This window comes from Echinops telfairi, unplaced genomic scaffold (genome assembly GCF_000313985.2).
Source record: "Echinops telfairi isolate 266 unplaced genomic scaffold, ASM31398v2 ScPeMD7_60;HRSCAF=208, whole genome shotgun sequence".
Taxonomy (NCBI): domain Eukaryota; kingdom Metazoa; phylum Chordata; class Mammalia; order Afrosoricida; family Tenrecidae; genus Echinops; species Echinops telfairi.
Genome location: NW_022103958.1, coordinates 19,245,392 through 19,261,045, shown reverse-complemented (window position 1 = coordinate 19,261,045; position 15,654 = coordinate 19,245,392). Strand labels below are relative to the sequence as shown.

The window sequence follows — 15,654 nt, the reverse complement described above, 5'->3', positions numbered from 1 at the left end:
TTCACATATATACATATCTCTACCTACATAATTTTTACTTATTCTTTCCTTTTTTAATTTTTTCTTTCCTCCTGCCCCACTATTATGTTTACTGATTGTTTACCTCAGTAATTCCTCTCAAATACCATTCAATTGATCAAACATGTCCAGGAATGTTACACCCTCCTCATCATCAATTTTAGACCCCTTGCTATTCCGCTGTCCCTGTTATTTGCTCATTGCTTCCTTGCCCCCACTTCCTCCTCTCCCATGCCCACACCACCCCTGCAACTGTTAATTGCTTTCTGTATCCTTGTGATTGCTTATCCTGCCTATCTCACACAAATAGGCACCAAGAGAAAAAATGAGAGACCATACAAATAGTTGCAAGTCAAACTGTTGTCCTGATCCAGAGTAGATTAATATCCCTCTGTTAAATAGCAAGCAAGCCCTGGGATAATCCATAGGTCCATTCCTTTTCTTTCAGGAATCCAGATCCCAGGACCCATTTACCTAACAGCACTTATACCATTTTAGTTCTCAGTGTTCATGTCCAAGGGGCGTACTTTGTACAAAACTCATTGCTCTTCCTGCAGTACAGGATGGAATGGTCTAGTGCCTCACGCCCACCCTGACACCGTTAGCCCTTCAGTGTGGCTCCACCTTGTGAATATCCAGTTCAGATGAGGTGCCAAGCACTGCAGAAGTCTACAATCGGGATACCTCATGGACAATCGGGATACCTCATGTGACTTTGCTCCCATTGCTGGTCTGTTGTATTCCCCTATTGGTTTGCCCCCATGTGGGCAGATCAGACCGGCTGCACTCCCCAAACTGCATCTTCAGTGCTGTCCTCTGTAGCCACTGTCATCTAGAGAGGGGACATCATGTCTTCAGCTGGGCCCGGCCCTGTAGTCCTCTCTGTGAATGAACTGCTCCAAGCAGGAATGTCACCCTCAAGGCTTGGTGAACCAGAATGAGGTCTACTCTCTTTCTCCTTTTCCTGTGGGGTCCTAAAGAAAACCCTTGGGTGGATTATTGTCCTGTTCTGTCACTGCCATCTATTTTCTCCCCTCACCCTTCTGTGGGCCTTAAAGGCAATTGGGGGTGGGGTGTGTGGAAGATGTCTTTCCGCAGAGGTGCAATCTGCATCTTTTAAACTTTTCTTTATTTCATTTTTGATGATGTGTGCATATTGTGTTTGGCCTGGCTCTTGCCAGAGTATCTGGTCCTCAGCCCGGGAGCTGTGGGATATGTACATCTTCCCTATGCCCATTCTGTTGTTTGCACTTACCTCAGTGGACTCCTGTTGTACTTGTCCATTTGTGCTTGGCTAACTTCACTCAGCATAATATCCTCCAACTCCAACTCTTTCCAGGAGATGAAGTGCTTCATTGTTTCATCACTGGTTTTCAGGGATATATAGTACTTACTCTATTGTGGGTAAATACCAGAGTTATTTAATCCATTTGTCTACTGATGGAAATTGGAGTGCATATGTCTGTTAGTGCCCTGTTTCTTATTTCTTCTGGGTATATGCCCATAAGTGGAATAGCTAGATCATAATGTAACTCAATTTCCATCTGCTTTAGGTATCATCAAATCGCTCTCCACAGTGACTATGTATATCTATAAGACCACCAGCAGTGAATGAGAGTGCCTATCTCAACACTCTCCCACCAACATTTGTTGCTTTGTTTTTTTGAATTGGGCTATCCTAGGTGGTAGCTCATTGTTTTGATCGCATTTCCTGGATAGCTAATGATTGGGAACATTTTCTCATATGTTTATTGGCCATTCACGTTTCCTTCTTTGTGAATCTTCTGTTCTTTTGCCCATCTCCTCAGTGGGCTATTCATTTTTTTCTTATTGTAAGGTTGCACAGTTCTATAGATTTTAGTAAGGAAACCTTTGTCTGATATGTCATTACTAAATATCATTTCCTAGTCTGTGGGCTCTCTCACACTCTTAATGAAGTCTTTCAGTGCACACAAATGTTTTCTTTTTCTCTTCCATTGGGTGTGTATCCTTCATTATTGCTGGTAGCCCATGTATTCCCTATGCTAGGTTCTGAACTTTGTCCCAATTTTTTCATTGATGATCCTGATAATTTTGGGTTTTACCTTGAAGTCTGTGATCCAACTTGAATTTGTCCTTGTGTATGGTGTTAGGTAGGGGGTCTTGGTTAATTCTTCTGCAGTTTGATATCCAGTTTTTCCAGCACCATTTGTTAAAAAGGGCATCTGTTTCCCATTTGATTTGGGGGAGCCCTTATCAAAGATCAGTTGTCTGTATTCTGCTGTTTTTATTTCAGGATTTTATGTTCTTATCCATTAAGCCAAATATCTATCATCTACCAGTACCATGCTGTTTTGTTCCATCTTCTTGTAATGCTTCATCATTCAATATTTTGCCCATAGAATTCTTCAATATCACAACTCTAGACTTGATTTTATTTTCTTCAGTTATTTTAGCTTGAGATACACTGTGCATGTTCTTCCTTTTTAGTTTTCTAACTCCAGGTCATTGAGCATTTCATTATAAAGCTTTACTTTGTCTTCTCTAGCCACTTTTTGAAATCTACTGTTCAGCTCTTTTACTTAATAATTTTCTCCCATTTGCTTTAGCTATTATATTTAAAAACAAATTTCAGAGTCTATTCTGACATCCATTTTGTTCTTTTGTTTATTTCCTGTTTTTAAATGATTTTTTGCTTTTTTTCATGTATGATATCTTTAATGTCATCTCACACATTGTCTAATACTCAGTCATTAAAGTTCAATGACCAAATCTATTGTTATGATGGTGTCTAAATTCTGGTGGACTATCATCAAGGTCATATTTTTGCTCTTGTAGACTTGTTTTAACTTTCCTCAGCTTTAACTTGACCTTGTACTTGAGCAATTGATGGTCTGCCTTGAAGTTGGCCCCTGGCCTTGTTCTGACTGATGATAATGTTCCTCATTGATTCTTTCTACACCTATTGTTGATGTGATTCCTGGTAATTCCATCTGGTGAGGACCACTTGTATAGTCTATATACTAATCAACATCCATCTATATTGTTGAAAAAGGTTTTTACAGTGAATAACCCTTATAAAATTTGATCATGTGATCTGTGGCATCATTTCTATCAAGGCTATATTTTCAAACTACGAATCCTTTTACTTTGTTCCCAAAATTTGCATTCTAATCACCAATAATTATCAGTGCATCTTAATTTATTGCATTAATTTCAGAATTAAATTGGTGAAATCTTTAATTTTTCATGTTTGGAACTAGCAGTTTATGTATAAATTTGAACAATAATAGTGTATTAACAAAATGTTCTTTCTTGTACATGTATGGATATCCTATCACTGATAGTGTTGTATTTTAGGATAGCTATTGTACTTTTTTCTTTTGATGATGAGGAACATAATTTCTCATTCTTCAGTTAAGCATCAAAGATGTCTAAAATTTAAATTAGTTATTTCTGGCATAGTAGATCATATGATTATTCAATTCATAATGGTCAATACTGGTATATTTCAGATAATGTCTATGATATCTAACTTTATGTGTTCTACTTCATTTTTAAGACTTTTAATTTCCTTGTATTCATATTTTATGTGTTATGTAAATATTCAAATTTCATGTACTACATATTTTATTTATTAATGGATGTTTGCAGCTATTTCTTATCATTTTGAGTCATGTCAGATCAGCAAATGAATGTTCAGAAAGCCTTACTTCATCCTCATCATTGAGGTTGATTCTACTTTGGGAAGGTAGCTCTTTCCCAGTTGAATTTCAAGACCTTGCACTTGAAGGGCTGAACTTCTGATACTATATCAGACAATATTCTGCTACTATCTATAAAGGTTTTCTTTGGTTTTTTAGAAGTAGATTGTCAGGTTCTTTTCTAGTCTATCATAACCGTAAAACTCTGTTAAATCCTGCCCACCATGAATATTTGAAATACCAGTGGCCTAACTTCCAGCATCACAGGAACACACAAACAAGCCACCAGAGTATGACATATTGACAGATGAATTGTGGAGCTTCTAGATAGACATGCTAGCATTGATCCACAGTGTCAAAAAGTATAAAGAGCTGGTAATTCAGGAGTATGAATGATCAGCAATGTCTTCATAACTAATATATGATTTCTAATGGGGAAAAGGAGAAACTTATGTGAATAAACTTCTCATGTTGCTACTATTATTAGTGTAGTAATTAAGATCACATATTCTCACACACTTGATCTTAGCCAAAAGGCTGAGAAGCAATGGCGATCACATATTCTCTAGCATAATTTATCTGGGTTCCAGTCCAAGTTCTACTTCCTTGTTGTGTAATATTAGGGAATTTACTTAATTTCACTTTGCCTCAAGCTCCTAATCTTTAAAATTGAATAGTATTTTTTACAGAAAAAAGAACAAATTGCCTGGAATATACTAATAAAAGTGGAAAGTATTTACTGAGCACTTAATCTGTGTCAAACAAATAAGTAAACCCCAAGTCCACTGGCATCAAGTCAATCCCAATTCATAGTCACTCTATATGGGGTTTTTGAGACTGTAAATCTTTATGGGAACAGACAGCCTCTTCTCCCACAGAAAAGCTAGTGGGTTTTAACGAGGTAAGAAATCCAGTGCTTTCCCCACAGTGCAGTAGGACACTTTGCTTTGTGCCAGGCACTGTTAATTATTATTGCTTTAGTATTGTGTAGAGTGATTTTCACTACTTGTAAAATAAATTATTCTGAAGTCTTAGTATTCTTTTATGTATTTAAGAAATTAAAATTTATTCTCCCTTACCTATATCTTATGTAGAATATAAGCTCCAGGAGGAAAGGTACCATTTAGTACTTAGTTTAATATTCATAACATTTTAACAAGTATTTTATTAATATTTATAGTGTATATAATATTAATCAAACATCTAAGTAATAGGCACCCTTTTGGTCAATTTTTATGACTGTTATTTTTAAATGATGTAAATAGGCTTTAAAATAATGTATGAGGGAGTACCCCAAAAAAACTGGACACCACCCCACAAGGTATGTATTTAACTTTTTTACAAAACAACCTTATCACCTTCAAAGTATTCTCCATTACACTTAATACATTTGTCAAATCTGCAATTTCATTCTTGAAAACATTTTTCAAACTCATCAGTTTGGTTGACTGACAGTACCTCCTTGTTTTTTTCTTTACCTCTTCTATGTCATCAAATCACCATTCTTTCATGTCCCTTTTCAATCCCGGAAACAAAAAGAAGTCACATGCCACGAGTTCCAGTGAGTAAGATGCATAGGGCAAGAAGGCATGTTGTTTTTTGCCAAAAACTGAAGCACTGAGATGGCTGTGTGAGCAGGTGCATTGTCATGGTGGCAAAACCAATTCCTTTCTGCCACAAATCAGGCCTTTTTTGTCCCACACTGTTACGCAATATTTTCAGAGCCTTTAAGTAGAAAGCTTGATTAACAGTCTGACCTGGTGGAATGAATCCAAATGCAATATCCACCTCACATCAAAAAATTAAATGAGCATTGGTTTTGTGGGGGAGAGCTGTGGGGGGCACTCCCTCGTGTACCTTTCTTTCTAAAACTGTTACAAGCTGCTTTTTTGTATACTACAACAAATTTTAAAGGACAATTTACAACTGTTTTTGGAAATTTTAACTTTTATGCTGGGTTTTATTGAAGCAAGATAAATGAACATTTCGATAATTTAGAAAGTAAATTCTTATATAGTTTTTCTAAATTTACACTGAAGACACAATGCTCTATTGGTGAAAAGTACAATTAACTAAGGGACAGAATTTCTGAAGTCTTTCATTTTCTTTTATATATTAATTACTTAATCTGAAAAGAATAATAAATTAATATCTGAGACCTCCATGCATTTTCCCTTTTAAAACATGCCTTTGATTTTATAATCTTTATAGTCTTTTAAATATCCTGAACTTTCAGTGCATTGTCTGTTTTCTAAGTATTTTATTCAAAGCTGCGAGTGCAGCAAATAAACAGCTTATGCTTTGATCTGATTAAATTACAACTTATAGTTCTTAGAGTCATAAATATTGTGTTCTTCTCTCCTTCACCCCTCCTTTTCTGGTACGGGGTAGTCTGTTTAGTATCACTCGCTCCTTGAGCAGTCTGACGTTTACTCAGACAAATAGCAGAAGTTATGAATACTGCTCACAGATAGTATCAGGAAATCTTCATGATTGCCATAATGGAGAACCCAGCGTTCAGAACTGTATTACCTAGTTTTATCTAACAATTAACTTTGGTCTGTTTAACTTTTCTCCACACAAAAAAAGGAATTCCACCTTATCACATACCAATAACTTAACTGTTCTGGACAAAATCATACAACAGCATGAAAGAAAAATGAAAATTATCTCTGGAAAAATTAATGATTAGTAGTTTTGAATAAGTGATAAATCCAATGTTACTAGACTTGATTAGCTTCTGGGGGGAAAAAAACAAGGAGAAAAAACTTTCCCTAATGTTAAAACTCAAAGCTATATAAATAATATGAAACAAATATTTATACATAGAATGTCTATAAAGTATTAAAACTTGGCTCTTAATATGTTATTTTAAATGTTTCATCTTTTCAGCTATCCAGTCTCCGCAGTTTCAAAGGTAAGACCTTCTCACTTTACCTTTTCGTACAATCTCTCTTCCAAGAATTACTTGGCACCCAGGTCAATGACTATAATGCTTACAGTTAGGTAGTTCTGGCATAAGCCCTAACACCTAGGAAAAAGGAACTAATGTGGTCAGAACAAACACCATCCCACTACACAGAAAGAGATATTCTCCACCTCTTACTTAAATATCTGCCAAGGGTACCTTTACATTAGCCTTGTCTCCACTTACAGGCCAGAGTCTTAACCATACGTCTAATGTTTTACAATGAAATCTTTTGTTTTATTTCATGTGAAAAAATACACAATTTATTATAACAACTTGAGGCATAATCTTTTATATAATGCAAATATTAATTGAATTCATTGAGTTGGAGGAAATAAAAAGATGGTGAATCTCCAAAACACCTCATAAAATAGCGATCCTAGAGGACATTATACTGAGTTAATTAGTCAATCACAAAAGGATAAATACTATATGAGACTACTATTGTAAAAAGTCAAGAAAAGGTTTTCACACTGAAAACACTTATGATAGTTACCAGGAATGGAAGGGAGAGGGGGTCCAGTTACTGGCTAAAAGGATAAACATGTATTAGCTTGGGCGAAGAGGAAGGCAATTTACAATAAGAAAGTTAGCCAAAAAGTATGGAAGACTGAAGGAAACCTGGGAGGATTACTAGTATTAAAGGCAACAGAGGCAGAAACTGTTATATGTAAAATTCTTCAATGATGGTGATTTACAAGTAAATTGCATGGATAGACATGCAGGCTGCATCCCAGTGGGAGAGTTGGAGTACACCCATGAATACATAGAGGCTTGAGAGAGGATATTTATACATGAGTATTTACCTTTGCTGAATATATGAATATGATGGAGCATAAGGGGGAAAATTCAAGAAAATTTCTTGTTGTTGTTGTTAGATGACCCTGAGTTGGTTCCAACTTGTAGCAACCTCATGTACAACAGAATAAACTTCTTCAGTCTTGCACCATTCTTAAGATTGTTCCTGTGTTTGAGTCCATTGTTGCAACCACTGTATCAATTCATCTCACGTAGGGCCTTCCTCATTTTTGCTGTCCCTCCACTTTACCAAGTATAATATCTTTCTCCATGGATTGGTCTCTACTGAGAATATATCCAAAGTATGTGAGAAGAAGCCTCACTATCCTTGCTTCTAAGGGACATCCTGGCTGTATGTCTTTCAAGACAGATTTGTTTGTCTTTTGGCAGTCCATGGTACCTTCTATATTCTTTCTCAACACCATAGTTCAAATGCTTGAAAAATTTTTCTTTCGTGTTCTTTATTCAATATTCAACTTTCATATGCATATAATGCAGTTGAAAATAGCATGGCTTGTGAAAAAAATACCATGGCTTGGATCAGGTGTACTTCAGTCCTCAAAGTAACATCCTTGCTTTTCAACACTTTAAAGAGGTCTCATGCAGCCGATTTACCTATGCAATGTATTATTTGATCTCTTGAATGTTGCTTCTATGAGCACTGATTGTGGATCCAAGCAAGAATCCTTAACAACTTCAAACAAAAGTCTTAACAACTTCAATCTTTTCTCTATTTATCTTGAAGTTAACTAATGGTCCAGTTGTAAGAATATTGGTCTTCTTTACAATGAGTTGTAATCCACACTGAAGGCTGCAATCCCTGATCTTCCTCAGCAAGTACTTCAGTCCTCCTCACTTTCCGCAAGCAAGGTTGTGTCACCTGCATATCAAGAGTTGTAAATATGACTTCCTCCAACCTGATGCCACATTCTTCTTCATATAATACAGTTTCTCTGATTATTTGCTCAGGGTGCATATTGAATAAGTATGGTAAAAGGATACAACCTTGAAGCACACCTTTCCTGATTTTAAAACATGCATTATTCCCTTGTTCTATTCGAACAATTACCTCTTGATCCATGCATAAGTTCTGCATGAGCACAATGAAGTGTTCTGGAATTCCCATTCTTCTCAAGGTTATTAATAGGTAAGATCCACAGCTGAATGCCTGGCTTAGCATAGCCAATAAAGCACAAGTAAACATCTTTTTGGTATTCTCTGCTTTCAGTGAAGATCCGTCTGACATAAACAATGATATCCCTTGTTCTACATCATCTGAATCCAGCTTGAGCCTCTGGCAGCTCCCTGTCAATGAACTGCTACAACTGTTGTAGCTTGATTTTCAACAAAATTTTACTTGTGTGTAATATTAATGATATTGTTCTATAATTTGAACATTCTGTTGGGTCACCTTTCTTTGGAATGAGTACAAATATGGATCTCTTCCATTCATTTGGCCAAGTAGCTGCTTCCAAATTTCCTGGTATAGGTAAGTAAGTGCTTCCAGTGCTCCATCAGTTTGCTGAAACATTTCCATTCGTATTCCATCAATTCCTGGAACCTTGTTTTTAGCTAATGCTTTCAGTGCAGCTTTGACTTCTTCCTCAGGACCATTGGTTCTTGAGCATATGCTACCTCCTGAGAAGATAGAATGTCAACTATTTCTTTTTCTTTCCGTGACTCTGTGTTTTCTTTCCATCTTGTGCATGTGTGTGCATATGTATGTGCTTCCTGCATCATTCAATATTTTTCCCATAGAATCTTTCAAGATTGCAACTTGAGGCTTGAATTTTTCCTTGTGTTCTTTCAGTTTCAGATATGCTAAGTGTGTTCTTCTCTTTTGGTTTTCTAATTCTAAGTCTTTGCATGTTTCATTATGGCATTCTCTTCTTAGGCTGCCATTGAAATTTTCTATTCAGATCTTTATCATTTCTTCCATCTCTTTAGCTATTCTATGATTAAGTTCAAGTTTCAGAGTCTCTTCTGACATCCAATTTGATCTTTTTTTTCTTTCCTGTCTTTTAATAACCTATTGCTTTCTTCATGGATGATGTTCTTGATGTCATCACACAGTTCATCAGGTCTCTCTTCTGTCATTAGTGTTTAATGCATCAAATCTGTTATTTAAATGCTCCCAAAAGTTGGATAGATATAGTCAAGGTTATATTTTGGTTCTCGTGCACTTTTTTTTTCAGTATCAACCTGAACTTACATATGAGCAATTGATGTCTGTTCCACAGTTGGCAACAGGCCTGCTTTTAGTTGCCTATATTGAGCTTCTCTGTTGTCTCTTCCCACAGATGTAGTCAATTTCATCTCTGTGCATTCCATCTGGAGAAGTCCATGTGCATACTTGTTCAAAAAAGTATTTGTGATGAACATGGGTCATTGGTGTTACAAAATTCTGTAATTTGATCAAAAGCATGGTGCCCTGTCTATTACCAAGACTATATTTTCCAACTATGGTTCCCTCCAGTTTGTTTCCAACTTTTGCATTCCAATCACCAATAATTATTAATGCATCTTGATTGCATGCTTGTTTAACTTCTGACCAAAGATACTGGTACAATTCTTCAATCTGCAAGCTTAAATTCTTCAAGTTTAAGTGGTTGGTGCATAAATTTGAATAACAGTTGTATTGATTGGTTTTCCTTGTATGTGGATAGACATTATCCTTTCACAGACATTATACTTCAAGATAGATTTTTTTTTTCAAGACAGATGTTGAATGTCCTTTTTGACAATGAATGCAACACCATTCCTCTTGATTATGTCATTCTGACAGTAAGCTATATGATTTTCTGATTCAAAGGGGCCAATACCAGTTAATTTTAGCTCACTGATGCCTAGTATATTGATATTTGTGCCCTCTATTTAATTTTTAATAATTTGTAAAATCCAAGATTCATACTTGGTACATTACAAGTTCCTATTATTAATTGATGTTTGCATCTACTTCTTTTAATTTTGAGCAATAACCCAGCAGCAAATGAAGGTTCCTAAACCTTGACTCCCATACGCTTTATTCTATCTGAGTTTTTATGGTTGGCTACACTTTGAGAAGGCAGTTCTTCCTCAGTCATATTTTGAATGCCTTCAAACCTGAGGGCCTCATCTTCTGACACTATCTTTGCTTCTGTTCCTTAGGTTTTCAGTAACTGAATTTGTATCTATTCTACCCATAGGGTTTTCAGTGGCTACTTCCTCTGTAGTGGACAGCCTATTTCTACTTCATAGTCTGTTCTTAGTCTAGAAACTGCTGAAACATGTTTACTTTGGGTGACCCTGCTGGTATTTGAAATACTGGTGACATAGCTTCTAGCATCACAGCAACACATAAGCCACCACAGTATGTCAAACTGACAGACAAGTGGTAGGAAAGTTGCTTAGACATAACTAAACACTCGATGGAATGAGTTATTGGGCCTAGGGGCTCAGACTATAGTCTCAGTGGACACCAAGATCAATTGGCATAACATAATTCACAAAGACAATGTTCTGTATCTTACTTTGTGAGTAGTGACTAGGGTTTCAATAGGGTTCTCCCTGTCTGGGAGAAAGAATAGTGGGGAAAAAAACATGCATGGAAATAATTAGTCCAATGAGCTAACAGACCATAGGAACACCTGTCTCCATAGCCCTTAGACCAAAAGAATGGTGCTTGGCTACTACCGCAATTTTTCTGAAAGAAATCACCTTAGAGTTCCTGGTTAGAGTGAGAGAAAATGTGAAACGAAATTTAAAATTTTCAAAAAAACCAGACTTACTGGTTGGGCAGAGAATGGTGAAACACCTCAGACTATGGCCCTTAGTCACCCTTTAGCACTGTAAAACATTATAACAGGTTGCAATCCTTGACTTGAATCAGTTATTCTGTACAGAAATAAAACTCACAGGCCTGGCTTCACTAATGCTATGGTCTAATCAATTATATTAGACAGAATCCTAAAAGGAAATGAATGAAATTCATAAATTAGGATCATTTGCAAAGCTGTGGACAGGTCATAAAGGAACCACAGGGGATGGTGGAAATTCCAAGGGCTAGCAGCAATGGAGCTATCACCACTCTATGCACAATAGAACAAGAAAGCAGTTTATGGGAACACAGAAGTTACAGAGTAGGCCAATCTGATGGTAAGCCAGTATTTTGAGACATGGTAAGAAGCAACAACCTCAAGAGGAGAGAACCAAGGGAATGAATACCCTGATTCACTCTCTTCCCTTCCTCAAACCATTTGTCCTGGCTTTCCATTGTCCAGCCCAACAGGAAGCCAGAGGGTAGCAGAGCCCATTGATGGAACCCATAAAGACAAATCTTGCAGGGAAAAGAGGGGTGAATAAAGATAGAGTAGATTTGACAAATGGAAGATATTTTACACACTAATAAATAACTACAAAGAAAATGCAACTTAGTAATGAAAGTTTAAACAGCACTCAGTGAATGTTTCAGATCATGTATTGAGTGCCAGAAAAGATATATATTCGATTCCCCCAGGAGTGGGGATGCTATCTTAAAAGGATTCAAAGAGGTATTATTTGAGATGGGACTCTGGAGAGAACAGAAAGGAAAAAAGAGGTCATTTTCTGAAGAAAGAGCAAGACTTTGACTACTTCTTTGTGCTCTTACACCATTTTCCCATTGGTTTTTGTTGCAAGTAATGGAAAACCAAACTGGTTCTAATCTAACTGGCTTAAATGATAATGAGAATTCATTGGCTCACAAAAGGAGTCTGGTGGTGTAGTGAGTTACATACTGGGTTGCTAACAGCAAGGTCAGCAATTCAAATCCAGCAGCCACTTTTCAGGAAAGGTGGTTATCTACTTCCATAAATATTCATAGCCACATGGAAGAAGCTCACCAGCCTGTGTGATCATGAGGTTTTAAATAGCCACTGGATTCACAAAGATGAAAAGTCTAGAGGTAGAAAAGGTGGTCAACCAGGAACTCAGCAATGCTATAAAGAACAAACTTCTATCCATCTCATCAGTCTAATTTCTACATTGTCTGGGGTTCCTCCCATTTACCTTTTCTCATGGTTGCAGAATGACTGCCAGTCACAGTGCTTCCTCGATTATAAATATTAGCAAAGGTAATTTGTTCACTTCTGAACAAATGATTGTGCCCAGAGAGATGGTACGTACTTATGGCTTTTTGCCAATTTATAAGCCTGGGAACATCACAACAAAAATCTGCATAATGTTAGGAAGGGGACAAAGGGATACTCATAAGCAACTAATAAGGGCTAAATGGAGCTGCTTCACTCATGATGCTCCAGGCATACCAGATTTTTTTTCCCTAGCTCCTCAAGTATACTAAATTCTTCTCGCCTCAAAGCTTTTGCACTTGTTGTTCCTCTTGCATAGGATGCATAGGAAATTTTTTAAAAACCATTTTATTGGGGGCTCATACAACTCTTATCACAATCTATACATCCATATATCCATCCACTGTGTCAAGCACTTTTGTACATTTGTTGCCATCATCATACTCAAAACATTTGCTTTCAACTTGAGCCCTTGGTATCAGCTCATTTTCCCCCCACCCTCCCTACTCCCCACTCCCCTATGAACCCTTGATAATTTATAAATTATCATTATTTTGTCATATCTTACACTGTCCGACGTATCCCTTCAACCATTTTTCTGTTGTCCATCCCCCATGAAGGAGGTTATATGTAGATTCTTGTAATCAGTTCCCCCTTTCTACCCCACTTTCCTGGTATCGCCATTCTCAGCACTGGTCCTGAAGGGATCATCTGTCCTGGATTTCCTGTTTCCAGTTCCTATCTGTACCAATGTAGATCCCCTGGTCTACCCATATTTGTAAGGTAGAATTGGGATCATGATAGTGGGAGTCGAGAAGGAAGCATTTAGGAACTAGAGGAAAGTTGTATTACGTTTCATCATTACTACACTGCACCCTGACTGGCTCATCTCCTCCCCACAACTCTTCTGTAAGGGATGTCCGGTTGCCTACAGATGAATCTTGGGTCCCCGATCTGCAACCCCCCTCATTGCAATGATTTTATTTTTTGTTATTTGATTATTGATACCTGATCCCTTTAACACCTCGTGATCACACAGGCTAGTGAGCTTCTTCCATGTGGGCTTTGTTGCTTCTGAGCTATATGGCAACTTGTTTACCTTCAAGCCTTTAAGACCCCAGACGCTATATCTTTTGATAGCCGGGCATGTTCAGCTTTCTTCTCCACTTTTGCTTATGCACCCATTTGTCTTCAACAATCATATTAGGAAGGTGAACACACGATGATATTATTTTTTGTTCTTTAATGCCTGATAACTTATCCCCTTCGGCACCTCATGATCACACAGGCTGGTGTGCTTCTTCCATGTGGGCTTTGTTGCTTTTAAGTTAGATGGCTGCTTGTTTACCTTCAAGTCTTTAAGACCCCAGATGCTATATCTTTTGATAGCTGGGCTCCATCAACTTTCTTCACCACACTTTCTTATGCACCTCTTTGTCTTCAGCTATCGTGTGGGGAAGGTGAGCATCATGGAATGCCAGTTTAATAGAACAAAGTGTTCTTGCATTGAGGGAGTACTTGAGTGGAGGCCCAATGTCCATCTGCTACCTTAATACTAAACCTATAAATATATGCACATAGATCTATTTCCCCATCCTCATATATAAATATATTTACATATGCACATACCTTTATTAGACCTCTATAAATGCCCTTCGCCTCCTAGTTCTCTCCTCTATTTCCTTTGACTTTCCTCTTGTCCCACTATCATGCTCAGCCTTTATTTGGGTTTCAGTAATTCCACTTGGTTACATTACCCTTGGTCACGCCCTACCAGGCCTCCTATACCCTCCTCACCACCAATTTGGATCACTTGTTGTTCCCTTGACCCTGGGTTTGTTCACACCACTTCCTTTCCCCCCACCTCCCCGTCTCCCATGTCTCCTCAGAACTGTCGGTCCCGTTGTTCTCTCCTCCAGAGTGTTCATCTAGCCTATCTTATTTAAACAGACATGCGGAGATAATAACATGGACAAAACAAGGCAGGGCAAAACAAAACAAAACCAATGACCAAAAGAAAAGAAAAGCCTGTAGTTAGTTCAAGGACTGTTTGTTGGCCTTTAGGAGTGTTTTCTGGTTGAGTCTGATGGGATGCCATGCCCTAGCCCCAAAGTCTATTTTTGGTATTCCCTGGGGACTTCGTTGCTCTGTTCCCCTTGCTGTTCTGTTGCATGCCCTTAGTGCTTTGCCTTGGTGTGGTGGGGTCAGATCGGGCTTAATTCTGACACTGTATCCAGTGTTGTCCCCTGTAGGGCTATGGGTCAGTGAGAGATGTCATGTCTTATAGTGGGGCTGGGCATATGGTCTTCTCTGTGGACTGGCTGCTGTGTGCTGTGGACTGGCTGCTCTGAGCGGGGATATCAACATAGAACATTTTTTTAATGATTATTCATTTTATATATAACTCTTCTATTAGACTGTAAGCATCTTTAAAAGTAGTAGAATGTTCAATTTTCTTTATCAGTGCAATACAGTACTTGGCACATAGAGGTTTCTCAATAAATACTGAATTAATGAATAGATAAATGGTGCTAATGAAGCTGACACACAGTGAATTGCTATTAATTATTCATATTACCATACAAAACGCATGCTATTGATTACAAATAAAAATAATACTTTTAATAGATCAAAACAAACATCCATCAAATGTATGAGAATCATAACTTAAAGTTTATAAAACTATGTTTTAAAATATAGGTATTTTAGTTATCTTCCCACCAAAGACAATTTATCCAACTATCTTCTAGTAATTCAATAAGTATTCAATAAGACTAAATTATTTTGTTATAACCTTTACATAATGCTGTAAAACTTTATCAATCATACCTTTTTTAAGCTGCATATTTCAGACTCTTGGTTTTTATTTAACGTTGTCAATCTTTTATTTAATTGTATTGCTTCCTGTACTGAGTGGTAAAAAACATTTAAAAGAACATTAATTATATATATGTATATAAAGAAAGTATTACCCGCACAAATTGTAGAAACAACCCCAATGAAATATAAGCGAGATTTTAAATACTAATTGCCATTTACCACTGTGTATCATATAGCATCAGAGAAATTCCTCTTAATCATTATAAATAAGTCCATTTAAATGTTCCCTTAAGCCAAACCAAAATTACTGTCACTGAGTCAA

General features: G+C 37.1%; 1 protein-coding gene across 1 annotated transcript in view; it reads right to left on the bottom strand.

Moving 5' to 3' along the window:
- Positions 1–15,654, bottom strand: part of CCDC73 (coiled-coil domain containing 73) — a 146,206-nt gene that overhangs the window by 52,050 nt on the left and 78,502 nt on the right. Inside the window, exon 8 of the mRNA XM_004708274.2 lies at positions 15,342–15,421. Within this exon, the coding sequence (XP_004708331.1) occupies positions 15,342–15,421 (80 nt within the window). The remainder of the gene's footprint in view (positions 1–15,341; positions 15,422–15,654) is intronic.